The sequence below is a fragment of the Centropristis striata genome, chromosome 15 (assembly GCF_030273125.1).
Source record: "Centropristis striata isolate RG_2023a ecotype Rhode Island chromosome 15, C.striata_1.0, whole genome shotgun sequence".
Lineage (NCBI taxonomy): Eukaryota > Metazoa > Chordata > Actinopteri > Perciformes > Serranidae > Centropristis > Centropristis striata.
Window position 1 is genome coordinate 1,816,961 of NC_081531.1, and position 27,508 is coordinate 1,844,468.

Genomic DNA, 27,508 nt, shown 5'->3' on the forward strand with positions numbered 1-27,508 from the left:
ACTAAGAACAGTATTAAGTATCAATTAGACTGCATGGAAAATACTAAATTATACCTGAAAAAAAGTCTTCACAAACTTCAGTAAACAAAGTTGCTTTAATAAGAAAACTTTAATGTATTTAATGGCATCAACACTGTGTCATGTGACAAACGTTACACAAACAGGATACATGACGAGTAGTTACAGTGAAAAATTTGGCATTTCTTGTATTTATGTTGTGAATGCTGCAAAAAAACAACAAAGAAGATTTCTTTAATTTGGAACCAGGCGTAAAAACTGTTAAATACTTCAGGATAATATCACTTTAACTTGAATATTGAGTCATTTTAACCAACTTATGTACTGATCTGAACGTTTTACAGTGAAAAAATAAATGATTTCTTCAAAAAGAAAATTCTTCTTTAATCCGACCACATATTGCTCATTTTGTTTGCACCTATTTGATTAATTTGAACAAATTAAAACTGGACACACGATGATAAAACTCGTTCTTGCAGTGAATAACTCGTGTCATGCAGTGAGTGAAACATAAATTATGCAGGATTTTCTCTGAATCATAATTAAACTGTGAAAACAACCTCACTCAGTTCATCTGCTGCTCCTGTGAACTTTTTAAATTAGTGTTTTATCGTTTCATTAGAAGAAAGGATTTGTTTTAATAGAGCAGACATTCAGCAGGCTGACCTTCCACTAAGCCGATCTCTAGACATCCACAGTTCCGACTCAGGAGGCTGTCCAGCTTTCAGGCTTTTGTCTAATACTAGAATTTAGTTCACGGCGACCGGACGACCCAGATTGTTCCATATTTTCCCACTTTCAAGCTGCACGTCCCGAGTCCCGACAAATTTCTATAAAACGCCCCATTTTCAACATTCACTTACATACCGTATTTCCTCAATGTAAAGCCGGGCCCCTATTAATGACCGGCATCATTTAGTAACCGGGTGTAAAAACAGTTTTTAATAAATAAAAGCCGGCCTCTTTTATAAGCCGGGTGTCTTACCTTAACCTGCACCAACCTGACCCCTGACCCCAACCAATCCTCCTTCTCTGTCTTTGTTGGTCATCTTGTGTCTTTTTTTAGTAATTTTGTGTCTTTTTTTGGTCATTTTGTGTCTTTTTTTTTTGGAATTTAGCTTTTTTTCTGTCTTTTTTTTCCACCCAACCTGACCCCTGACCCCAACCAGTCCTCCTTTCTCTGTCTTTTTTGGTCATTCTGTGTCTTTTTTTTGGTCATTTTGTGTCTTTTTTTTGTCGTGTTATGTCTTTTTTGTGTCTTTTTAAATAATTTTGTGTCTTTTTTGGTAATTCTGTGTAATTTTTTTTGGGTCATTTTTGTGTCTTTTTTTGTCATTTTGTGTCTTTTTAAGTAATTTAGTTATTTTCTGTCATTTTGGGTTTTTTTGTCATTTAGTGTCTTTTTGTGTCTTTTTTTGTTTGTAATTTTGTGTCTTTTTTGATAATTCTGTCTTTTTTTGGTCATTTTGTGTCTTTTTTTAAGGAATTTAGCTTTTTTTCTTTCATTTTGTGACTTTTTTTTGCGCCAACCTGACCCCTGACCCCAACCAGTCCTCCTTTAAGTTGTTAACATGAGCCCAGGTTTACCTGAACCCCAAACAGTTCTCTCTACAAGGCCTCACCTTAAACTGAAATCCTAACTCCAACCAGAGGTGATCTACGGAGAACACCATTCAGGAAACATCATCTGACGGTAACAGATTTCTGTATTTAGAAGTTTGTCCCCACGAGTTAGTCCTGAAGGTAAATATGGTTGTTTCTCTGCTGTCCTAGTCATTCTCTGGAAAGTCCAGCCGTTTACACACGTTCTGCTGGGCTTTTTACTAGTTTAGACATTTTAAATCCTGTTAAAATGAACATTCAGCTGTTCATTGTTTGTTTACATCCCAGTACTTCCAATATGGAACAAACAGATTTTTATTAATAGAAGCCCCGGCTACTATTTGAGGAAATACGGTACTTAATTTAACTTACACTTCAAAGAGAGATGACGAAGAAACATCACAACTTTAAAAATCTTCCTGCCTCGTTGAAGTCAGTTTGAAAATGTTGCGTTCCCTGTGAGTTACTGTGTGTAAATAACAAATGGGTGATTCTCATGAAGTTCTGTCTGTGAAGATTATAAGGACATACTTTATTAAACTAAATATATTTCACTTTTATATGAATGAACAATATAGCCATTATGAGGCACAATTCATTGTTTTGTGTTAAAATGATATTTTCTATATTTTTAAACATATTTTTGATTCACAAATTCATTACCGTAATGAGTCCAGATAAAAATGTCATGGTTTCCCCACACTTATATACAAAAAAATTCAATAAACTTTATAAAAAATAAATATACATTTGTTTAAAAATGTATAATTTAACAGAATACAATCAAACATAACGGTTTTTAACAATGTATAAAGAACAAAATCTGAATGAAAATTGATGAGAAAAATGGTTAAATGTTACGGTAATGATAGAATCGTTTGCATTAAAATCTGTGTAAATTTTAATAAAATACCTTTTGGTGATACCAGCTACCCCTTGGCAAGCACTTAAATATGCTCACCAAAGAAAAAAGAAACTTTCTTTGTTTTTTTTATTTAAAAATGTGTTACGGTAATGAATTTTGCTCAGTGTCTCTAAAAATGTCAGAAAATGCCTTAATTTTTTAAAAATAGATTATAAATTCATATTAAACAGTGACTTTAGATTGTATATGTTATAAAGGGTCAAAGAAAATATGTATTCAATGCTCTTGGAAGTTTGCTATGAGCTGTACCATGTTCATGAGAATCACCCAAATGGCATTAAAAGGGGCGTCAACAGGGACTTCATGGTGCATTCACTCATAAACTCCACAACACATACGGTAACCAAACGTCTCGGTTTGTTTGGGATGTCACGACTTCAAGCTGGGTGGCCCGACAATACATGTGAAGTACTAAAAAGTCTCAATTTTTACCATAAGTCGCTGCAGACCCGAGAACGTTTGTCGGAAAAACACTTCGAAGACGACACATCGTCTCTTTTCTGATTCTCTGCAGCTGCACCAGGTGTGGACGTCCACAGGGACTTTGTGGTGCATTCAGGTGCATCTCGTTAAACGCGGAGAAACTCAAGCTGTTGTTTTAAAGACTTCTCAGGGCACTTCTTGTTCAAATGTGAAGTGAGTTACAAAACGCTTTGGGCTTTTTCGGAAGAGTGCCTGGTGTTTTAAGCTGGAAGAAACACTTGATGAAAGTAACACTATTGTTTGTACAACCAATGAGAATTTGGTCATTCTTACAATTCTGATATTTTCAAGTCTTTTATTAAATTAAATCTTCAAACTTCAGGTAATTCAAGGAAGCGTTGACTTGGGAATACTCTTATATACTGTACTGAAAGATGGATTGATAAATTAAAAAAATATATTAATTTAAATGTGATCAGTGAGTAAAAAACAACCCTGCATTAATCATTAAGTTGTCAAAAAGCACACAGTGTGGCAAACAAAGCGTTTTTTAAACTTTGATAGTGAGGTGTGTGTGTGTGCGTGTCTTAATGTTAACAAATATATATTTAATTGTTGATCATCACGTTAAGATGTCGCCTGCCGCATCATATAATGTATATTCATCTCTTTAAAACATGTAATGATGAGTTTCATCTTTAAAATCAACTTTTCCTTCAAACAAGTGAACCATGCAGAAACCAGCTTAAAATGCACCTTTTTAGATCATTTTTAAACAAATTTGATGTCGCATCAAGCTGCATAAAACATTTTTTCTCAGCGGTCAGTTTGGTTTATGAGTGAAGTTGAAGTTTATTTTTTTTATCAGGAGCTCTGGAAAAACTGTATAAACCAGATTTCCATCCAAATGTATCACAAATTTTTAAACGAGTTTCAGAAAAATCATCAAAAGGAAAAGTAAATGAATGCTTGTTTCCATCCAAGACTATTGTATGTGGAAACCATTATACTGTTACAGAAGAAGATAACTCAAACGGTGGAAAAAAAACAAAAACTTGATGGAAATCTGACATTTCATTTGGTTTCCTCTTCCTCGCCCAAAACAGCTTTCTAGGAATTAAAATCACTCCTCATTCTTGTGGTGCGGACACAATAAAAAGGAAGTTTTAAAAAATATGAAAAAGTTCCTTTGTGTCAAAAACATGTATTGGCGATGTGGCGGAGCTTTGCACTTCTCAACGCCGTTTTTTGTTGTTTTATAACCGTTAACATCTCGTTATATTCTAGCATTATATGGCTTTACAATGGCAACTTTACACAAATGTCAGTATTTGATGAAGACATGTGTTGCAGATGTTTCTATAACAGAATAATTTTAGTTCTGTCAGCTGATATCACATTATTTGAGAAAACCCTTTCAAAGTTTTTAAAATTATCTCTGGCCTTTTGTTCAAGTATCCACCAATCTGTTGCCGAGTCTCTTTCAAACTAACATCCTGGTGGGACTCTTTGTTTCCAGACGCCAGATAGAGTTTACATCAACGGTTAAACCTTTTAACTCATCTGAATTTGTTACTATTTGAACAAAACCACCATCAATCACTTGTTTTGAGAAATGAAGATGGATTTTTAGACTGAATGGAACATTAAACAAATGATCTAGTACCGAGTCGTGACCCTCCCCCTCTCAGCGAGCCGGATCATGTCAGACGGCTTTCCCCAGGATAAGGATGCTCATGATGAAGACCATAATGAAGAAGAGCCACATGAAGAAGCGATCCATCACCTTGGCGACCTTCCTCCACTCCCCGATGCGCAGCTGCGCGGCGCGCTGGTCCTGGTACGAGTTGGCAATGTACTCAATGTTCTTGCGAAGTCCCTGGTGCTGACACATACACTGCATTTTGACCACGATCTCCCTCCTCCTCGCCCCAGTGCCGCCTCCCTCTTCACCTCCGACACCTTTCTTCTCCTCCACGTGCTCCCCTCCTCCTCCTCCTCCGCAGGCTTCGCTATCACCTCCTCCGGCGGCTCCTTCCTCCTCCGAGTGGTCGATGGTCACAAACAGATCCTGTTTCCACTCGTTCTGGTTGTTCACATCCTGCCTGGACTTCAGCGCCTCGCCGGCCCCGCCCTCCTCCACCTTCCCCCCCCACACCTGCCCGTTCACGTCCCAGTTTGTTCCTTTGGCGCTGTTGGCGCTGTTGGCGGCGTTGGCGGACTGGGCTTCAGACTCCTCCTGCGACAGAGGCTGTTTCTTGGACGCCGTCCCACCGAGGCAGTTCTCCCCAACCTCGTAGACGAAGCAGATGCGGGCGAGGTAGTTCATGATGAAGCGCTCGGCCCACTGCGGGACGGGACGCGCCTCGGGGCCGCAGTGGTGGATGTTCATGATGAAGATGGTGAGCGCCGTTGATGCGGTGACCATCGTCATCGTGGCGATGTAGTACTTTCCTGTTGGGAAAGGAAAATGAAGATCAAAATCCACAAACAAAAACAGTTAACTTTCGTTCTCTGGCAGGTTCAAATGGTAAATGGACCTGCACTTATATATTCCTTTTCTAGTCGCTTTGCGACCACTCAAAGCGCTTTACACTACAGACTGACTCATTCACCCTTTCACACACACATTCATACTGGTGGCAGAGGCTACCCTAAACGGTGCCACCTGCCACCATTGGGAATTCATACTCACACCGATGAACGCAGCATCAGGAGCAATTTGGGGTTCAGTATCAGTATTGCTCAAGGATACTTTGACATGTAGGCTGCCATGGTCGGGATCAAACCACCAATCCGATCACCGATCAGTGGGCAACCCGCTCTACCAACTGAGCCACAGCCGCCCCATATTCCCCCAATCAAACTGCTTATCAGAGTTACTTTGATATAAAAATGTTCTGGTTTCCGTCTGTTTGTAGTCCGAGTCATTAGACCAATCATGTTCGATTCAAAACACAAAATTGGAACCCATCGTTTTACAATTTAGTGTTTAAGTTGCTTTTTTAATTGTATTTATCTGTGTATATCTGTTTGTAGAAAACTGCATTAAACTTTAACTTGCTTGTGTGAAGTTCACCAGATCAAACACTGCAGCTTCCTCAGAAGTTTGGATACATTTCTGAAATGTCACAGATTTCAGTCACTTCTTGCAGAACCATGGGTAAAGTGACAATTGGCACAGATTTTAACCAATTCCTTCACTCCGGAAACACCAAAGTAAAAATTGGAACCATTTTTCACAGGACACACGTCTTCTAAACACAAAAATTGAATTTTTCTGATGGACAAATCAGGAGAAAACTTTGCTCCACACCTGTCTCCGTCTCAGCAAAGAGTTCTCACCAGATCTGGCAACATAAAAATGTTAACGAATCCAAAATGTGAGAAATAACTTTTCTAGCCCCAATTGTCTCTGTTAGTCTTGCAATCTAAATATTTCTGTTGGTCTTGATAGATTGTTTGATTCTCAGAGGCGCAGTGAAGTTTCTGTAGTAATAATAATAATCAGGTTCAAGTCATACAGGGGTATGCCCGACTTTACTCTTTTCTGTTTCCTCCAAATACCTGAAAGCCAAACAAACATCTCGTGACACTCTGGTATCTTAACTTACATCTGAAGGCAAGACAAAAGGAGAAAATCAAGTTTTCATGTGTTTACTTCCTGTTCAAAACCTGAGATAACACAAAAATGTTGACCTGTCGTGCCAGCAGCAGAGCTGAATCAAGTCACACTATGTGAAAGGAGTTAAAAATCTACTAGACAGAATATTTGTAACAGTAAATGCATTCTAGCAGTATGTACATTAATTATTAGAGTTGGTTCCAGTGTTTCCCTTCAGTTTATGGAAGACTTTTGATGGACATTTTTTTCGATTTCAAAGAAATGTCTTATTATTTTGGACCATTGTTATTATCTGAACAATCTTTGAATGTGGGAAGGCTAGGTCAGATAATAGTTAGTCGTTAGTTTTGATGCCTTTTACATTGCTTTTACACTCATGACGGCCTGATGGTCGTCCTGTTAAATTATTTAGGACAAAACACTTTCAGTCCCTTTTGAGTGAGGTGGAAACAGATTAACTGGCTGTTCAGTTCTCAACTGAACTGAGAGATTTAATGAATGCACGGCCGTCGGCATCATTGACACCTGAAGGTTGAACTTATTGATTCCTGATCTGTGATTGTTGTATTTTAAACAAGTGCTGCCAGTCTCATCGACCTGCAGGCCTCCTGTTCATTACAGAGCTGTTAAATACTGTTTACTGCAGGCACAAAACTCCAAAATCTTTACTGTCTCTTCAATTTATGTTGGAAACAAAGAGACTGCAGATCTGCTGCATTGCAACGTTCTTCTCCTTTATAGCACTAAACTATCTCAGCATATTAAACTTTTATTAAAAATTCATTGTTCTTCAGCAGACAGTCTTTATCTCCACCCTGAGGCCTCCAGCCGCAGTATAAGACCAAACAAGTTATTATCATTTCTTCTTTGGTTTTATTGAAAGTGTTACCATGAGAACAGAAACTTACAGACACTCACTATGTGTACAATCATATAATGTACATGATGATTTTTAATTTGCAAATGCTTTTTCCTTACTACATCAGTTAGTGATGTTTCAGCACATAATGCAGGTGGAACAGATTACACAACGTTAGATCAGATCAATCACCAGATAAGTTGCAATGAGACATCAAAGACAGACAAAAGCAAATATCAAAGTGTACATTACCACAATCTTTTTGTATATAATCTAGAGCTGTAACAATTCCTCCAATACACGATTTAGTTAATACATTTTTTTTCAAAACACAGAAAGCATTTTCTTGGTTTTCTAATTTACATCTTTCAGCAAATGTCCTGCCCACCAGATACAGCTTTACAGCAAACAAAAACAAAACAAACAAAAAATTAACCTGTAATAATACATATTTGATCACAAGTTTATTTGCATTGGAACTGCATAATATCAGCATAAAGTGGGCATGTCTGTACCAATGAAACCCATTTTCATTCAGAAAACCTCACTAAATAAGCATTATTTCACATTTAATTGCAATAAAACATTTTTGGGTTGAGTAGAAACTTTTGCTCTGGAGTATATTCTGTTTGATTTCATAAGTCAATTAATTAATAACAGGAGTCGACCCAAAGTGCTTTCCGGGCGGGGCAGATGGGTGAAAATCTGCCACAATTCAGAGCAAAGTGATCAAAAGAATCAACGCTGTCTTGATTTATTGTGCGATTTTTTTATCATGCTAAATTTTTGCGTCTTCTCAAATAAATCGGCATCAAGTCAAACTTGATGTTCGGGAGTGGGCAGATGATCATCGGGGCAGAGTTTTTACCCTTTTCAGCATTACAGGGGTTGAAGAATGGGTAGATCTTCTCAGTGAAGCAGCAGCCAGTGAACGAGTAGATCAGAGCTGTGGTATCAACATCATAGAAGGAGACCAGACCCCCCTCGTAATCCACAAACACCCCCACCTTCTCAGGCTCGGACCTCAGGGAGAGCGGGACTCGAGGGTCGGCGAGAGCTTTGTATTCGTTTTCGTTTCTCAGAGATATTGTCCAGTAACCGTTCTGGGGACTCATAGTCATCTGTCCCTTCCTGTTGATCGACTCTTGGACCACTCCAAGGTCCCACTTGGGCTTCCCCCGGATCTGAACCTCGTAGTAAAACCTCCCTGAAGTGAAACTCTGCTTTCCTAAGACACTTGCATAAAGAGAGAATCTTTCCGGGTTGTTAGGGAGAATCTTAAAGACCTCGCCACACGTGACTTGTTTCCCGTCTTCAGACAAGACGAGCCAGGGATTCGCTGTATCCGGATCGAATGTCACGTCCACCGCGTACAGCCGAACCTTCTTCAGCACCGGCTCAAATATCTTTTTCATCTCCTCACTGAGCCTCGCCTCCAACTGAATTACAGCTTGCAGCATCGTGCCCTCGTATGTCGGAGGACGGACGCTGACATCTGTCCAGTCCTTGGCGGCCGGGGCAGCGTTCAGGGAGGGGAAGCTCTGGATGAAGTGGAGGTGGTCCTCGGAGCGTGAGAGCTGCTCCAGCTCAGCGCTTCTCCTCATCAGCTGGGAGATTTCCTGCTCCAGCTCGAAGATGAAGCCTTCCGCCTGCTTCTGTGTTGGTCTCTGCTTCTCTTTGATCCTCTCAATGAACTCAGCCAGGTTTCTCTGAACCATGTCTCTCAGAGCGGTGAGGACACAAACGCCATCCGCTTTCTCTTTGTCTGCAGCTTCGTCACTGAGCTCCACCGAGCGTTGGATCTGCTGAACCTTCACTCGCCTCTTCTGGATCATCCTTTGGATTTCAGCCTCCGTCTTCCCCAGTTCTATCTTTTCCTCTTCGTATTCGGTCTTCAGAGGAACAACATCGTGCAGCTTGTGGTCTAAAACCATGCAGAGCATGCAGACGCACATCTGGTCGCTCTTGCAGAACAGCTCCAGAGGTTTATCGTGTATCTTACACATTCGGCCCTCCAGGTTCTCCACCGGCTCGATTAACTGATGGTTCTTCAGACCCATGACCATCCGATGAGGCTCCAGATGAATGTCACAGTAAGAGGCCAAACACACCACGCAGGACTTCTCCGCCTTCAGTTTGGTTCCGACGCAGATATCACAGGAGATGTGTTCTGATCCGGCTCGCTGCAGGTCGGCGTTGCTCTTCTTTGCTTCCTGTTGAGCGGTCTGTTTGAACTGAGCCACCATGTGAGAGATCAGCTTGTTGACACGCAACTCGGGTCTCGTGGAGAAAATCTCTTTACACATGGGACACTGGGAGATGGCGTTCCTGTCCCAGTAATTGGTGATGCAGGTCTTGCAGAAGTTGTGTCCGCATGGTAGAGCAACTGGATCAGCGAACACATCCAGACAGATCGGGCACCGAAACTGATCTTCAGAGAGCAGATCTCCAGCAGCAGACATTTCTACAATCTGACAGAAGTGTGGGGGGAAAATAAATCTGGGATTAGTTGCTTGATTTTTAAAATAGTGACCGCTCTAACATTTGAAAGGATATTGTTTTTGTGCACTTGAATGAAATTTAACTCAGCCATGAGTGGAACTTTCTGCCAGAGTTACACATTGTAAAAATAATAATAATAATATATTTTTTTAAAGTCAGGCAGCCAAAGTTAAAAGTTATTATACAGTTTTTTTTAATACAGACAATAGACAGTACATATCTATATTTAAAAAAATGTATATCTTTATAATAACTAAGGTTGTTTTTATGTTTCATATGAATATAATGTTTTTTTACTATTTCTTTTTACACCATTTTCATTAAAGTTTTACTGTAAGAACACAAAGTTTCCTTCATTTTACATTCAGCAATATGATGTGCATTTTTTAGTATTTTTACATAGAATTCACTGTAATTTAACATACTAGACCATTAAGCAATTGAATAATACCGTAGAAAAATACTATAACGTCCCATTATATTAATTTACACATTTCAACTTCTATTTTATGGTTGGTAATTGTCATAAAAATGTATTTACTCTTCATGGCATTTGCACTTAATGTAGATGAAGAAAAAAAGATGGAATTTTTCTGCAAAATAACTTTTTTTTACAGTGTAGTTTGTTGTTGTTACTCACCGGTGTTTGGCAGAGACTCGCTGTGTTGTTGACAAAGTCCTGATGATCTTAATTTATTTTTTCTTGGACTCGGCTGCAGCTCTGCTGTTGCTTCCACAAACTGTCACACGGATCTGTGAACAGTGTTGAACCTCCCGTCTGTCTGGTGCTTCTTGGCTTGCGGAAACTGGCAGGTTGACGTTTTGCTGCATTTCCAGTTTGGTGCATGATGCCAGTGATAAAGCTTTGTGACTTCAGCCCGGACAAAATGTGGCTTTTGCACCAAGGAGACTTGTGTGTGTTTTTTTTTACAATCGTACCATATAGCAATTTCAAGAAAATTCAGTCCAAGATTTACAAGAAAGTAGTCTAGTCTATGTTTGATTCACACTGCCCACTCAACACACCCACGACCATCTCACCATTAAAGTGTTTCAACTTTAAGTTGCGTGTTTAATGCAAAAATGTTCCTAAGTGGCAGTTTGTAAAAAAATCCTTTGATTTTTCTGCATCAGAATAACATTTGCTTTGACCCAGTTTTTATTAATAGATCCTGAACTGAAGCAGTCAGACCCGTTTGACGGGACTCAAGTAAACGGCATCATGAAAACATTCCTGTGATGTAATCTCACATTGTCTCTGCATGCTGACTCATAGTGTCTGGGAAACAACGTGTACTGCCCGCATTTGTGTAGAAAAAATATGTGCCCTTCTTCTGTCAGATTCTCCTGGTTGACAAAAGTCCTGAAAACTCTGTGAAACTGACTGTGTGTGTCCAAAAAGGTGTAAATTGTAATGTGCAAACAGGAACTGATTGACAATGACTGAATTAATGATTCCCAGGAGTTTGACAGGAAATTATTCTGAATGAAAACCCAGTCTAAGGGAGCATCCACACCTGTCAGCTGTTGTTCCTGAAACAAATCTGCTGGTTTTGTCTGATATTCCATTTGGTTTCTGCTGGTATGAACACTCAAACGAACTGGTGCGGAGCAAAGAACCGAACTCTGCTCCTCTAAAAAAAAAAAATGGGGGTCTGGGTTCTCAGAGTTGGTTCTCCGCAGGTGAGAACGCAGTCCGAACCAAAGGAAGGAAGCTAAGCAGAACACAGAAAAAAGTTCAAAATTTGCGAGAGAAAAAAATCACTAATTTATGAATAAAAAATCACTAATTTAGAAAAATAAATCATAAATCTATGTAAAAAAAAAAAAATATGAGAAAAAAATCACTAATTTACAAGAAAAAAAATCTGAAATTTAAGAAGAAAAAAAATCAGAAATTTAGAAAAATAAATCACAAATCTATGTAAAAAGAAAACAAAAACACAAATGTATGAGAAAAAATCACTAATCACAATTTTTGAGGAAACCCCACAAATATATGAGAAAAAAGTACATATTTATTTTTAAAAATCACAAATTTACGAAGAAAAAAATTACAAATTTAAGTGATTGTTCTCTAAAGGAACTCTGTTGTTTTGTCTAATGGTCCGTTTGGTTTCTGCTGGTATGAACACTCAAACAAACTGATGCTTTAAAATATGGTGGTCTGGGTTCTCCGAGTTGGTTCTCTGCAGGTGAGAACCAAAGGAGGGTATTGGGCGGAAATTTAAGAATCAACACCAGAAACAATAGCAGCAGTAGTCCAGCGCTTAGTGCCTTTCACATGCAGGTTATTTACACCATCTGTCTCAAAACCTTCTCTTAACATTCTCTCAACTAATGAACACAAACAAAAAGACTGCTGAGTCTCCTCACCTATCAGCGGGACGCTCTCGGACGGCGGCATGCTCTCAGCCACCAGCAGCTGGAACACGGTGAGCGCCAGCAGCACCGTGACGCCCAGAGAAACTTTTTCACCGGAGTCCGCCGGCAGGTAGAAGCCCAGCGGAGCCAGGAAGGAGATCATCATGCAGGGGATGAGGAGGTTGAAGATGTAGAAGGAGGAGCGTCTCTTCAGGTGGAGGCTGAAGGTGATGTCCGGGTACGGATCCGAACAGCAGCCGTACAGGATGACGTTCTTCTTGGCCGGCATGCCCAGAACCTGGAGGGACAGAATTAGATTTTGTGAAGGGATTACATTCAGGAATTCAGCACCAAGAATTAGGAATGTCCCAATCCGATCCCGTGATCGGAAATCGGGGCCGATCACGTGGTTTCAGATTCGATCGGAAACGGACATTATGTCCCAATCAGGGATCAGATATATGTATATTCAGCATGATATCATTTTACTGCAGGCTGCATGTCAATAAGCGAAGCAGAAGTTCACACACTCCAACCCAGGTGGCGCTAATGCACCTTAAAGTTGGTGCCGCCGCCATAACAAGAAGAAGAAGGAGAAGAAAAAAAACAACAACATGATGAACTCTGATGAACCAAACTTCATTGGGAAAATGATCATTTAACAACAGTGTTGTTGCACACCTCCCACTCCACGTTGTCGATAAAGTCAGCCAGGTCGGCGGTGTCCAGGGCGTTGAACAAGTCCATCTGGTTGCCGTTGTGAGTCCAGGATCCGAAGGTCAGGTGACACTGCTGCAGGTCGAAGGGGAAGAAGGCCACGTCCACAGAGCAGGAGCTTTTGGTGATGGCTGGCTGGTCCCACATGACCTGGCCATCGTTACGGAGGACCACGTTGGTCTCCATGGAGCTGGAGAACTCGTCGTCTGCACTGTGGTGGAGAAAGTGAAGGAGGATAAAGTGACAGTGAGCCTTGAGTTCAAACACTCACTCTGTACCAACGTAATGCTCATATGGGATTTTTGGAGTGGTATCTTTCTGTGGTTTCAGCTGGCAGGAGGCCACACCCACCTGTTATACAGGACGATGTCAGGTCTCCACACGTAGCTGCTGGGAATACGGATGGTGTCGAGGCCGTCATAGTCCTCCTTCTTCCAGGTGAGGTAGGCGTCGAACCACACCTGGCGGACCCACAGGTAGGTAGTCAGGATCTGATTCCGTTCATCCTGGTGAGAAGGACAAATTAACATCAGCACCGGGCATTAATCAGAACACCACGCACATCTGGATGGGCGGTCAGGTTACCATGTCGATGATCTGGGACAGAGTGATCTGCAGCGTGACGTTGATGATGTGGTCGGTGTCCTCCACCGGCCGCAGAGCGCTGGTGTAGTTGGTGAACAAGTCGGTCAGCAGCTTCTGAGCGAAACGACCGTGAGCGGCCCGGGAAACTGTGGAGCAGAAAGAAAGACCAACAGGTACTTAAATTAACCTCTTCAGCTCCCTGAGGACGCCGGCGTCCTCGGTTGACTTTTCTGTCTTTCAGAGGAGAAGCAGGATCAGTTTAAAGACCGAAAGACCTGAGGCATCCGTCAGGACCATCATGTCATGATATCCTGTCGGGAAGGGGCGAAAAAATTCACTTTTTAAAAGGGTTCTCTTGACCTCTGACCTCCAGATATCTGAATGAAATGTGTTTACAGACATGCCCACTTTATGCTGATAACATGCCGTGTTTTTGCTGCAATAAATGTGTTGTTGTGTCCTCTTGTGTGTGAGTCTTTGTGCATCCTGGGGTCCCTAAACAGTCTGTGAGCTGCATAAATGGGGTCTGAGTCTTCATGTGTGATGATGTTAGTGAGTGAAACTTGAGCTCAGTGTATAAAATATCAATTATTGATATAAAAAAAAAAAAACGTGTTGAACAAATGGCATCACCCCAAAAAATGCTGCTACAACTTTTCAAAGCTGCATAAAGATTCACTGGTTTTTAATAAACATTTGTAATTTATTTATTCGTTTGCACATTGTTTAGAATAATATGAGGTATAAGTGTGTTTAAGTCCTTTCTTCTCTGCAGCAGAACATCCTGCAGCTCCCACAGGAACTCTGAACACACAGACTGTAACACATGCACATGGAAACACTTGTCCCACTTTAATTAACCTGATAATCACCTCGGCTGTCACACAGTAATCAGAAAGCGTCTGCAGAACTGCAGCAGACTGATAATTCCTCTAAATCCGTCACCACTAATGGAGATGGCCACTCAGTCTGACATTTTCATGCAAATTGTACCGCCAGGTCTAAAAAACAAGTCTGGACATCTGCAGCCTACTTAGAAACAACACATTGAGTTAACCCATTAACGCCTAAAGCGCCTGGAAAAAAATGCCTGTAAAACCTCTGGGCGATTTTCAAATGACCCTAAACATTTCTGGAAATTCAACACCTACTAAATAATAGATTTTTCAGCCTCTGTAGCAAATACAAATGAAATTCAAAAAGTATTTGAGAGCTTATACCCGTGGCTTTCATACGAAGTTGAGTTTATTTGTCCAAACCTTCAATACATTTTTTTTTAAAAATCAACAAACTCAGCAAATGTAACATTTGACTGAATAAAAAAATCCTATGCATAATACTAATACATGCCCATTAGCAAGATGCTAACATGATATGACCATTGGAAGAAATAGACATAGTTCTCATTAGCCTACTGGAATAAAAAAAATAAATCATAATAATAATAAATAATAATACATCGTATATATTGCACTTTTCAGGATACTCAACGACGCATAAAGTAATATAAGACATAACCAGTCATGATTTCTTATATCATCATCACAATCAATTAGCCTATTATTATTATTAATATTAATATATTATTAATAATATTATTATCTCCAGATGGCCACAAATCTGTCTGTTCTTTGGTGAAAATATGTCGTCTAAAAACATATTCCTCATCCATAAATCCCGGTCGACTGGTTCCGAGGGTTCAAAGTCCAGATCAGCAATAAAATCACCGGCGCTGTTTTCATCAGATCTCTTCCGTCACTTACTGCTGAGCTCCTCCGCTCATAGATATATATATATATATATATATATATATAGATATATATATATATATATATATATATAGATATATATATATATAGATATATATAGATATATATATATATAGATATGCCTCTGCTATAGTCGTCTTCCGTCATGATTTCAAAGTTCTGGAAAAGTCCCATGATGCATTGTGACACTCCCACATGTATTCTGATGATGATTCTGATGCATTTCATTGGCCAAGAGACCGAAAAATAGGTGGAAAAAAATACAAATACTACAAAATGACATATCCGCTGTCCCGGCCTTAATGGTAGAGTGATGCAACAGCGTTCCCGGTTTTAATGGTAGAAATGCGGTAATGCTTTCCCGGCGTCAATGGGTTAAAGCATTGAAAAAAAAAATTAATTAATCGGAACTAATTCATACTTTGGGAATTTTTACCAATGAGCATCGGTCGAAGTCAGAATTTACCAACTTAAATTTTCAGCTCCTGACCTCAAAGGGTTTGAGTTGCAGAAACACAAACCAAAAAAAATGTCTGACTGCAACAAATATGTATATGTAAACAAAAATGATTCATGATCTAAGAAACGCCATTATACATCTTTTTTTTACAGCACTTTTGTACTTGAAAACGTCTGTAAAACATGCTTGTATTATCTTCATTAAATCAAGGATATTATATTTTCTTTTACTTTTAGTTGATGGTTTATTATCATTTATAATGTGCGTTTTCATGGCTGTGTGACATCAGATGAATCTCCTTCATGAAGTTGTATTGATTTTAACTACAAGTAAGAACTCCAACTTTGAGTGTTGCATTTTTTTCTAGTATGAGGTTGGATTAATGTTCGAGTTTTTAGTTGTGTGGAATGCAGAATTAGTTAAAAGTTAAAATTGTAAATGACAAACCAGTTCATTTTAATTTGTTTGATCTGAACTCTGAGCTCTTCTGAAGTTTAAACATGCACAAAACTGTTGGTGAGTGACGACCGACTGTATGAATTACTTTAGTACGAGTATAACCGATATTAACCCTCGTGAGTCTCCGATCAGGTCACATGGCTTCCTTATAACGTCCCGCTGTGAAACCTTCAGCAGCGTGTTCGGTGTTGTGTTTGATGATGATAGAACAAGTCAAACGTGAGATAAGCTCAAATATGTTTAGAATAAAATATACAACTAGATGTTTTCACCTTTTACCTCTTAGATGTTAGATGTGGAGCAAACATTTAATATTAAATATTAAAAAGAAAGTCTCTAGAGGGGTCTGAAAAGTCGCTAAAAATAGTGACAAAGTCGCTACGTTGGCAACACTGGTTTTAATTGTTCTCTCAACGGGTCTAGTTGGTCTTGTGGGTCATATAGCTCCGCCCCCAGCCCCTGACGTGAGCAGTTCGCTATTGAAGACCAGCAAAGAGTTGGTGCCACTCTGGAACCAGTTTTCTTTGGCGTTCGAAAACTAAAGAACTGGTTCCCAATTGGGCACGGGCCAGGAACTGGCTCTCGTCGAAAAGCTCTAAGAGAGATAAAAACAAAACACAAAAGCAGAATTATTACAGCTGTCAAACAGCAGCACAACAAACCACCCAGTGAGCAGAACAACACAAACACACAGGAAGTGTGTGTGACGGGAAATAGTCCGATGGGATCAGAGCAGCCAGGAGAGAGACGGACAGAAGAACGACGGGAACGATACTTAACGTGCTTCAGAGTTCTTATCGGATCAGATAAAGACGAAACTGCGTCTTTCCTCCTCGAACCTTATAAGTAAACAGAGTTTAACAGCCGACGCTCAAGTCGTGTAAACTGTTTATAAGAATCTGTGAAGGACAAAGAGTTGCCTATCAGCTGCAGTCAGTCGTCTTCACGCCGCAGGAATGAAGTCCAGACGCCAGAGGAACGTCCTGGAAGGTCACAGTGAAATATTTAGTCTCTCTTTAAAACACAGCAGCAGGCTGTTTGTCTCAGAGAGGTGAGCAGCTGCAAGAGAAACATCACAGAGGGATGAAAGATCAAACCTAATGAAACTCTGAGTTCATAGTACACCAAGACTTGTTAAAGAAACCTGGGAAGATGAAGCAGCTGAGGGACGATATATAGAGTGGTCATTTCTAATTGGTACTTTCAAACTTTTCCAGGGAATTAACCCTTTATCGGGCGAAGAACTATATTTGGTAACTTCAGTGGATATCAAAATGAGGTCCCCATGTCTCTCTGTTTGGTCGTAGAACCACATGGATTCTTCCAGATAATCAGCAAAGATCAGGCTATGTTACTAGATTAAAGTGGCAAATCTACAAGAAAAAATGTTGCAGATTTAAGAGATTTAAAGTGGCAAATCTGCGCAAAAAAAGTCAGATTTACGAGAAAAAAGTGAAAAAAAAAACTTTTTTCTCGCAGATTCACCACTTTAAATCTCATAAATCTGCACATTTTTTTGTCGTAGATTTGCCACTTTAATCTCGTAAACTTTTTTACCATTAATTTGAGATTTTTTTCTTACAAATGTGTAACTTTTTTTTACCATTAATTTGAGATTTAAGATTTGAACTTTTTTCTCAAAATATTACCCCCCTCCCCCTGGTCCGTATGTTTGGGGGTTTTTTTTACACATTCTGGCTGTATGTAATATCCTCCAATATTCTCTAGGGTTGAAATTTGGAATTTGCAAGTATTTCAATGAGTGTCCTATTAAGGGTTAAGAGGGACCAGGATTCATCCACAAACTATATGAACCTGTTAGTGTTCAAGGTCTTTTTGGGGGGAAATTGGTGGTTGTGGGCAGTGGATGTTTAGGGGGAGATAGCAGGTCAACAATAAATGGCACATAGAAGTGGTGACATCATCTGAAAGCTGAGAACCTGAAGATCAGTTTGAGATGCGGCTCAATATCTAATTAAAATGACTTAATTAATTAATTGCTTATTTGATCTATTAATGTGTATAAGGGGTTCATAACATTAATATTATGCTATCTGAAGTCCACTTCAGTCCATGTTCAACTATGTCCCATAAGTCATTGCAGCATTTTTTGGGTTGACATTTGCTACACACAGTAGGCGTGTATGTAAAGAGGAGAGGGTGGGGAACCAGAGAGCTTATTTTCATTATGATAGCATGATGTCAGAGGTCACATGACCGATTTGAAAATCACCAAAAAAGCCTAAATTTCTAACTTTGCAGCGTTTTTTTCACCAACTTCCCAAAATGATATCCTGACACACATTGTGTCTGCAGATTCCTTAGATCTTCTAGTTTCATATCTAGTTTCATAGGCTACGGCCTCTGGAAGACAGAAAAACAGTGATACACAAACCATCTGTACACTTCAAGGTGAATTGGGAGAAATAACTAGATGTTTAGATCAATCAGCAGCGGGAGAACATTCAGTTCACCTGGAAGAATCTTGTTTGTTTCTCTAAAATTAAGACATATCTGACTTTAACAGACAGTTTTCCGCCAGCTGGTTCAGAGCGAATAAACAAAGCTGCAGTAACGTACTTTGGTCAGCAGGTGGCAGTGTGATGTGTTGCTGTAGGTTAATCCGTCAGTAAACAGGAGAAGAAGAAGAGAGAAAACAACAGATAGAGAGAAAATGGAGAGAAAGTCTTCAAGAATTAGATTTAACTGTCAGAACTTATTGAGACAAGGTTTCCATCTCCTGTTTAGAGCTTTAACTCTTATTAGAAAAAGACAAAAACACCTCAAGAGAGCGGATCAACTTTTATGTACATTGTTTATCAGATTTTGGCGTTTCCATCAAACTTTTCTCACTCTACAAAATGTGCAGAAATCTGTTGATGGAACCACGACGACTGAAACCAACACAAAGTCCAAAAGCCTCTGTGATGGCGTCAATAAAACAATGAGACAAACTAATCAGCTGACAGAAACCTGCAGGCTGACACGTAGAATCAAACAGTATTTTCATGCTCTCTCTTAATCCTTTAATTATCTTATGAACCCTTATTGACCCTGCAGGTTTATCCTGAGCCCTGAATTAGTAGAATTATATTAAAAACTGTGACTTCACTGCTGTGAACACTCCACAACAGAGAGATTCATAACTGCAACAGGACATTAAAGATAAAACGAGGTTCAGCAACATGCCTTGCACAAAAAAGGAAAGACGAAGGACCGACTGTCAGTTCAACGGCCTTCAGATAACAAGAAGATAAAATATTACTGAGACACAGAATAAGTCTGTACAAACATGGAGCTGAGGAGTGAAGCTGTCAGGAGATCCAGTTCTCCTGGTTCCACTTTATATTATCTGAAGGACTTAACTCTCTGGAGTTTTGTTCTGTTTCCTCCATGTCTGACTCCTTCCATCCTGCCTGTATTCACCACTTAAAACATGTTTAAATACCATGTTGGTATATTTTTTCTCCTATATGACCTGATAATAATAATAGATTTATTATTCTGACTTACTGGATCAACATTTAGAACCAAAAAGAAACAAAGAAAAACCAACATAAATGTGATCTTGTGATTGTGTGTGATCCTGTCATCAACTCTGGTTTTTATTCTAGTGGGACTCTGTTTGATTTGGCTCTGGTGTGTTTAGCCCAACAATTTTGGTCATTTTGTGTCTTTTTTGGTCATTTTGTGTCTTTTTTTTGGTCATTTTGTCTTTTTTTTGTGTCTTCTTTAGTTATTTTGTGTCTTTTTTTATTCATGTTGTGTCTTTTTAGTCATTTTGTGTCTTTTTTAAGGTCATTTTGTGTCGTTTTTAGTCATTTTGTGTCTTTTTTAGTCCTTTAGTCCAACATAAAATGTGATTTTGAATCTTTTTTTACTTTCAAAACACTATCATGCTCAATAAAGAATTTTAAATGTGTCAAATGTGACCAAAGGTGTCAAATCTACCATATAAGAGGGTTCCATCCAGTTCTATCATTTGATACTAAATCTATTTGAGCTTGTCTCCAGTTTTACTTTTAAAAAATGTAATGTATTTTCTGACATTTTTAGAGATACATTACCGTAACACATTTTTAAATTAAAAAAAAAACAACGAAAGTTTTTTTTCTTTTTTTTTCTTTGTCAAGCACTTACATATTATGCTCAAGGGTAGCTGCTATCACCAACATGTATTTAATTAAAATATACACATATTCTAATGTAAACAATTCTATCATTACCGTAACATTTAACCATTTTTTATCATCAATTTTCATTCAGATTTTGTTGTTTATACATTGTTAAAATCCGTTATGTTTGATTATATTTTGTTAAATTATACGTTTTTAAACAAATTATTTATTTTTATAAAGTTTATCTAATATTTATTGTATATAATTGTGGGGAAATCATAACATTTTTATCTGGACACATTAGAATAATGAATTTGTGAATCAAACATATGTTTAAAAATCTAAAAAATATTATTTTAGCACAAAACAATGAATTGTGCCTCATTATGGCGATATTGTTCATTCATATAAAAGTGAAATATATTTAGTTTAGTAAAGTATGTCCTTATAATCTTCACAGACAGAACATCAGGAGAATCACCCTGCAGCTCAGACGTTTAAATCTTAGTGGAACGTGTCCAACAAGTGGTGACCTCTCGTTGTCTTTTATTTTGTCGACTGAGCGTCTTCCTGTCGGGGACCTTCATCTCAGGCAGGATATGCTAACAGCGATTTCCATTAAATGTGACTTTGTTGATACAGACTGGTGACGAATGAAAGTAAAACCCACATTAAGTGTCTCAGCAAGGTGTTGAGAACAGCTCCAGGCTCCGTGAGACAGCAGAACATGTGGATCTCTGCTGGAGGACCCGCATCGTTCTTCACATTTCACCTTATTTGGTGAATATAAACGCAGCGTAACAAATATCAGATACTAACCAGCAGCGACTAGAATAACTGCTGACAAAAAGGAGCTGATTTATTAAACTCCATGCTTGGACTCTTTATTGTTTTCTATTCTTAATATGATAAAATCAGTATATTAATATCTTTGTATTTATTTGTTGCATACAGGTAATAAATTAAACACTGGATTGGATGGGAATGATATCGGCACCTCTTTAAGACCCACTAGAACCATCTTAAGGACTCTAGAACCTCCTCAGTGACCACTAGAACCTCGAAAACCTCCCAGTTTAACCACCTAAAGAAGACCTAGACCATCAATGACCACTAGAACCTTTGTCAACAACTTAAACTGCTTAAGGACCACTAGAACCTCATGAAGGACCGCTTGGTTCTCCTCATGACCACTAGAACCTCATAGAGGACCCTTTGAACCTCTTCAGTGGCCACTAGAACCTGTTCAACAACTTAACTGCTTTAAGATAACTAGAACCACGTCAATAGCCACTAGAACCTCATAAACGACCCTTGTTTCCACCTACAACCATCTAGAAGTTTAACTGGTTAAATACCAACTAAAACCTCTTAAAGAACCTCTTAAACCTCTTCAGTGACCACTAGAACCTTATCAACAAGCGTTCAGAGAACTAGAACGTCCTATAGGACCCGGGGAACCTCTGCATTGGGGAACTTAAATGCAAACTATGACTGAAACTGTTCTGAAGGACAACTAGAATCTTCTTGATTCAGTGACCTCGAGAACCTTGTCAACAACTTAAACTGCTTTAGGACAACTAGAACCTTCCAAACTAATCCTAAAGAAGTTCTAGCTCTTTAAGACCCACTGGAACCATCTTAAAGACTCTAGAACCTTCTCAATGACTACTTGAACCTCAAAAACTCCCCTAGAAATTCCTCTGTGGCCACTTAAACCTCTTCAGTGACCACTAGAACCTTTTCAACAACTTAACAGCTTTAAGATAACTAGAACCACTTCAATAGCCACTAGAACCTCATAAACGACCCTTGTTTCCACCTAGAACCATCTAACCATCATGAGGAACTTAAATGTAAACTATGACTGAAACCTTGTCTAAACTTAAACTTCTGAAGGAAAACTAGAAGTGAATTGACTCTGGTCAGGCTTTAAATGATATAAAAGAACCACAGCAGATCGTCATAAATGTGTCAAACTAATGAAAGCTGATTGTTTCCAGGAGGAGGAGAAGTTATTTCTTCAGGCAGAGATCATTAAATATTAATGTTTTCACACTCACAGTCTTTACTTTGTCTCACTGTGGAGTCATTAGGTAAAGTAAAGCTGCAACATCAATATTAAAACACTCTGGAGTCCAGAAAGTTCTTCATAAAGACTTCTTCACGACGTAGAAACGTTTACATGTCACGTTTAATGCATCAACTCTTTTTCAGCAAAAAGTGTATTAACATGATTTTACTTATTTTGCAGAGATTTTTTCTAATTTAGCTTTGTGCATTTAGCCTTTGTAATGCAAACTTTTGTGTTTACTTTTAGTTTTTTATCATTTCTTTGTGTTTTTGTCTGTATTTTTGTAATTTTTGTTTGTTTTTCATGTTTTATGTGTTTTTTGTAAATTTTTGTGTGGTTTTTGTATTTTTATTATGTTTTTTGTGTGTTTTGAGTGTTTTGGGTTTGTTTTTTATGTTTTATGTGTTTGTTGAAATTTTTGTGTGGTTTTTGTATTTTTATTATGTTTTTGGTGTGTTTTTTGTAATTTTTTGTGTGTGTTTTTGTGTTTTTTTTTGTGTTCAAAATGAAAATAATAATCAGGTCATATAGGTGAGGTTGTCTTGAAAACAATGATACCAACATGGCAGAGTGAAGCTTTTTAAGTGGTTTATACAGAATGAAAAGGAGTCAAAAACCCACAAAACAGCCCAAAACTCCAAAGGGTTAATAATGTGAATGCTGAGACTTCTAATGATTAAAAGATAAAACTGTAAATAAATACAGATTCTGCATGGAATCATTGACTTTTACTGATTCTGATGTATTAATTTATTTATGTATCTACCTAGCGACTAACAGAGAGCGCTCTGTGTTTTATCTCCTGTCAGGTGAGAGGCGACCTGTAGCTCCGCCTCTCTTTGTTCAGACGTTTTCACGCTCCGGCGATCAGCTGAGTCAGCAGCAGCGAGAGTCCAGGAGCCGCCAGCTGGCACGCTGCACAGAGTGCAGCACATATCCATCATCATCATCACCATCATCATCACCATCATCAGCTGCATCAGCTGCATCAGCGTCACCGTGGTAACCATGGTAACCATACGTAGAGATGCACAGATGGCGGGGTGGCGTGCAGCCGGCTGAGAGCAGAAACAGCTGATAGCATGTTAAGTCAACATGAGCTGAGAGTGTGATTATTTCACATAATCTCTCCTGCTTCACATGTTACAGTGTGTTACAGTAGAAACAGGTTCTATCAGCTGCTGTTCTCATGATTCATGGAGGTTTTTATCAGGTTCTTTGACTCGTCGCCAAGAGAGAAAGACGTGTAATAACTCACAGAGTGATTTGACTTCAGAGGAATCTCCTCCACAGCTTCACCGTTTATTAACCCAACCAGCAGCTTCACCGCCGTTTTTTGTTCTTTCTACTCTGTGTTCTCGTGTTTCACTGCAACATGGAACATCTCTATAAATCTCTATAAATCTCTATTGTTTATTGTTAAAAAGATCCCCATTAGCTGTCACCAAAAGTGGGAGGAGCTAGTCTTCCTGGGGTCCACAAGACAAAACAAAAATCACTTAACAATTAAACAGTGTAGACATTATTATATACGTCATCAGAAATCATTCCGAATAAGTTATTACATTCATATCTATTACATTAATTCTCACTTTCATACAGTAAATATGTTAATTCACTACTCACAAATTGAAATAGTGCATTCTCAAGTAATAATTAAAAGATACTTTACTATTCAGTTCACGTATACATATAAATCTCTGAGTCCTGCAGCAGAAACCAGAAAGTTGAATTTATCTAAAAATATAAAAAAAGGTTACAAAATGACGACAAAAAAGGATCCCTTGAACCTCTTCAGTGACCACTAGAACCTCATCAACAAGAGCTTAGAGATCTAGAACCTCCTTTAGGACCTCTGGAACCTCAACATTCAGGAACTTAAATGCAAACTATGACTGAAACCTTCAACGTAAACTTCTGAAACATGTAACATCTCTATAATCTCTGAGTCCTGCAGCTCTGTGGAATCAGAACAATGTGTCTTTGTGCAGAATAACACAGTTAGAATGACAGAAACCAGAAAAAAAGAAGTTGAATTTCTCCGATATTTTAAAAAAACTGTAATAAAAATGGAATTTATATGTACAACACTTTTCACGACACAAAGAGTCACGAATGTTGTAAAAAAACACAAAAAATGTCCACAAACAAGACACAAATGACTAAAAAAAGACGTAAAAAGACACACAAAAAACTGCCCGAAACCAGTTTTCTCCACATATTGTTCATATTCTCAGTATTTTCATGTTTCCAGCCTCTCCTGTCCTCTCCCCTCTGCTCTGTGTAAACAGCCTCTCCTGTCCTCTCCCCTCTGCTCTGTGTAAACAGCCTCTCCTGTCCTCTCCCCTCTGCTCTGTGTAAACAGCCTCTCCTGTCCTCTCCCCTCAGCTCTGTGTAAACAGCCTATTTTAAATGACACATGGAGAATAAAGAGATTCTGACACAAATATCAACATTTAACGCAAATATTATAACTGATGATGCGTTCAAGGACCGTCGGAAAAGTCGTCAAAATCTGTCGATAACGTCTGTTTTTTTGTTGAGAGGGAAGCTGACAGCAGAAACACGCTGCTGAAGGTTTTACAGTCAGCAACAGGTCATCTGTCTAAATGTCAGTCTGAGTGTGTGTGTGTGTGTGTGTGTGTGTGCGTGTGTGTGTGTGTGTGTGTGTGTGTGTGTGTGTGTGTGTGTGGGTTGATGGCTGTGAGGATTAAATCTGTCAATCACGCCGTCGGTCCAGATAAGAGGCTGTGTGACCTCCAGAGATAATCCACACACACTTAAACACACACACACACACACACACACACACACACACACACACAGTTATGAGTTGATAGTTGAAACTGTCTCCAGTTATTTTTGACTCTAATCCTGAACAGTTCTCGCCCCCGTGTGAAAACAAAAGTAAACCATTTTTAACTGAACTTTACGTTCATTTATTTCCTGTTTAAACTGTCTTTTATAACGCCTTACTTTTTTATAAATTGGAAAAAAAGGCACAAAATGACCAAAAATGATGAAAAACGACAAAAAATATCAAGAGACACAAAAAAGACAAAAAATGACGAGAAAAAAACACAAAATCACAAAAAAGGAACAAAATTACCCCAAAAATGACACAATAATGACGAAAAAAGACACAAAATTACAAAAAAAGACGAAAAAAAGGCTCGAAATGACAAAAAAAGACACAAAATTCTGTAAAAAAGATACAAAATGATGACAAAATAACACAGAATTACAGAAAAAAGACAAAATGACAAAAAAGACACAAAATGACAAAAAAGACACAAAATGACAAAAAAAAGATTCACAATGACGACAAAAAACACAGAATTACAGAAAAAAGACACAAAATGAGCAAAACAATAGAAAAAAACCTACCAAAAGACACAAAATTACCAAAACTTATCAAAAAGAAGACACATCATTAAAAAAAAACACATTATAAATAAAAATGACCTTTGTAACTAATTTACTTCCGTCATTTACATTATTTTATTTACTTATTTTATTTATAAACTGTCTTTTATAACGTCTAACAGGAAGGTTTTAGTGCTTTTATTACGTCTTGATGCGTTTACAGTCTTTTTATATTTATACGTATTTTTGTTTATATTACAGTCAGTGTGAAGCTCGGCGTGTTTCATTGCATTATTCTTAATACCTGATATTTATATTTATATATATTTATATTTATTTATATGATCTATATTTTATATTTCAGCAGTGATCCACAGCAGCCTTCACAATAAAAGCATGACAGTTTTTGGATCGGCTGCAGATCCGTCCTGGAGCTGTAAACCTGCTGCTGTCCTTATCTCACACACACACACACACACACACACACACACTTCCCTGTCCAGTAAACACATGGAGGCGGCTGATAAAAAGCTGTCAGCTCAGATTTACAGAGTTTGAGTCGATAAACAGCTTCAACTAGTTTCATCTTGAATCACGTCAGTTTTTAAACAAAATGACTAAATATTATAAATATTAACACAGACTTCATGCTTTTGCCTCACAAACTGCATCATAACAGCAGTAATAATAATAACTGACACTGAACACATTTTTTTATGTTTTAGTAACACCAGAACAAAACAAAACGTACTAATGTCGTCGACTTTGTTTAGTTTTTTTACTACTTCTTTTTTTTTACTACTTCTTTTTTTTTTTTTTTAACTTGTAACAGAAATAATTATAATTAAATTATAAAACAACTCAATATTAGAGTTTGTGACGTTTGAAGGCTTCACACTGAACTTTTTCTTATTTTTCACTATTTGTAAAAAAAAAAAAAAAACGATTAAAATGATAAAATAAACTGTTGGTTGCAGCTTTTAGTGAGAATCAATAAAACTAAAGATCCTTCAAAGGCAGAATCATCGTTATTAATGGAGTTATTATTATTATATTATGATAATAAGATGCAGATAAAATAATACACAAGAGTTTCAGAGTCGACACAGAATCATTAAAACATCTGAATCTGAACCATGACCTCATAATAATAATAATAATAATAATAACAATAATAACAATAATAATAACAATAATAATAATAATGATGATGATGATGATGATGATAATTGTATTTTCTGGTGATATAAACTTTAGTATTTTCTCACCTGGCAGACAGAAGAGAAGCAGCAGAAGCAGCATGGATCCTCTGCAGAGCTTCATCTCCTCAGATATTATTGATCCAGATATTATTGATCCGATTATTAACGATCCGAATATTAACGTGAGATCAGACAGACACGATGAGATCAGCCGGAGAACGACTGCTGAGAGGAGAACAGGACACACACTGACAGAGAGAGAGGGGTCAGTGTGTGTGTGTGTGTGTGTGTGTGTGTGTGTGTGTGTGCTGTATGCGGTGGTCTCTGTGTATGGCAGGTCATTAGTGCCACACTCTGCAGACTGAAGCTAACTGCAGCTCCAGTTTGCTGCAAACTGAACTGAAGCATCTACAATCAATATTCTTTATTACATTAACATA

General features: G+C 38.3%; 2 protein-coding genes across 2 annotated transcripts; both read right to left on the reverse strand.

The window, feature by feature from the left end:
* Positions 1–1,107: 1,107 nt before the first annotated feature.
* LOC131986965 (neuronal acetylcholine receptor subunit alpha-9-like) lies at positions 1,108–27,308 on the reverse strand. Its single transcript, XM_059352104.1, has 6 exons — positions 27,135–27,308; positions 13,621–13,766; positions 13,387–13,541; positions 13,000–13,246; positions 12,331–12,616; positions 1,108–5,422 (listed from the first exon to the last, which is right to left on the reverse strand). The coding sequence occupies exons 1-6, from the start codon at positions 27,187–27,189 to the stop codon at positions 4,674–4,676; spliced, it is 1,638 nt and encodes a 545-aa protein (XP_059208087.1). The 5' UTR covers positions 27,190–27,308; the 3' UTR covers positions 1,108–4,673.
* Positions 8,069–10,768, reverse strand: LOC131986963 (E3 ubiquitin-protein ligase TRIM21-like). The gene is made up of 2 exons (XM_059352103.1): positions 10,595–10,768; positions 8,069–9,923 (listed from the first exon to the last, which is right to left on the reverse strand). Exon 2 carries the CDS (start codon positions 9,912–9,914, stop codon positions 8,226–8,228), a length of 1,689 nt encoding a protein of 562 aa, XP_059208086.1. The 5' UTR covers positions 9,915–9,923; positions 10,595–10,768; the 3' UTR covers positions 8,069–8,225.
* Positions 27,309–27,508: the final 200 nt, after the last annotated feature.

What these genes read in the sequence shown, in the direction of transcription:
- LOC131986963 (XM_059352103.1), bottom strand. Translation starts at nt 9,914, where the DNA reads ATGTCTGCTGCTGGAGATCTGCTCTCTGAAGATCAGTTTCGGTGCCCG.
- LOC131986965 (XM_059352104.1), bottom strand. Translation starts at nt 27,189, where the DNA reads ATGAAGCTCTGCAGAGGATCCATGCTGCTTCTGCTGCTTCTCTTCTGT. An exon ending in GACATCGTCCTGTATAACAG is followed by an intron (nt 13,247 to 13,386) that starts GTGGGTGTGGCC and finishes TCTCCACCACAG; the next exon opens with TGCAGACGACGAGTTCTCCA. An exon ending in CGAGAGCGTCCCGCTGATAG is followed by an intron (nt 5,423 to 12,330) that starts GTGAGGAGACTC and finishes CTTTCCCAACAG; the next exon opens with GAAAGTACTACATCGCCACG.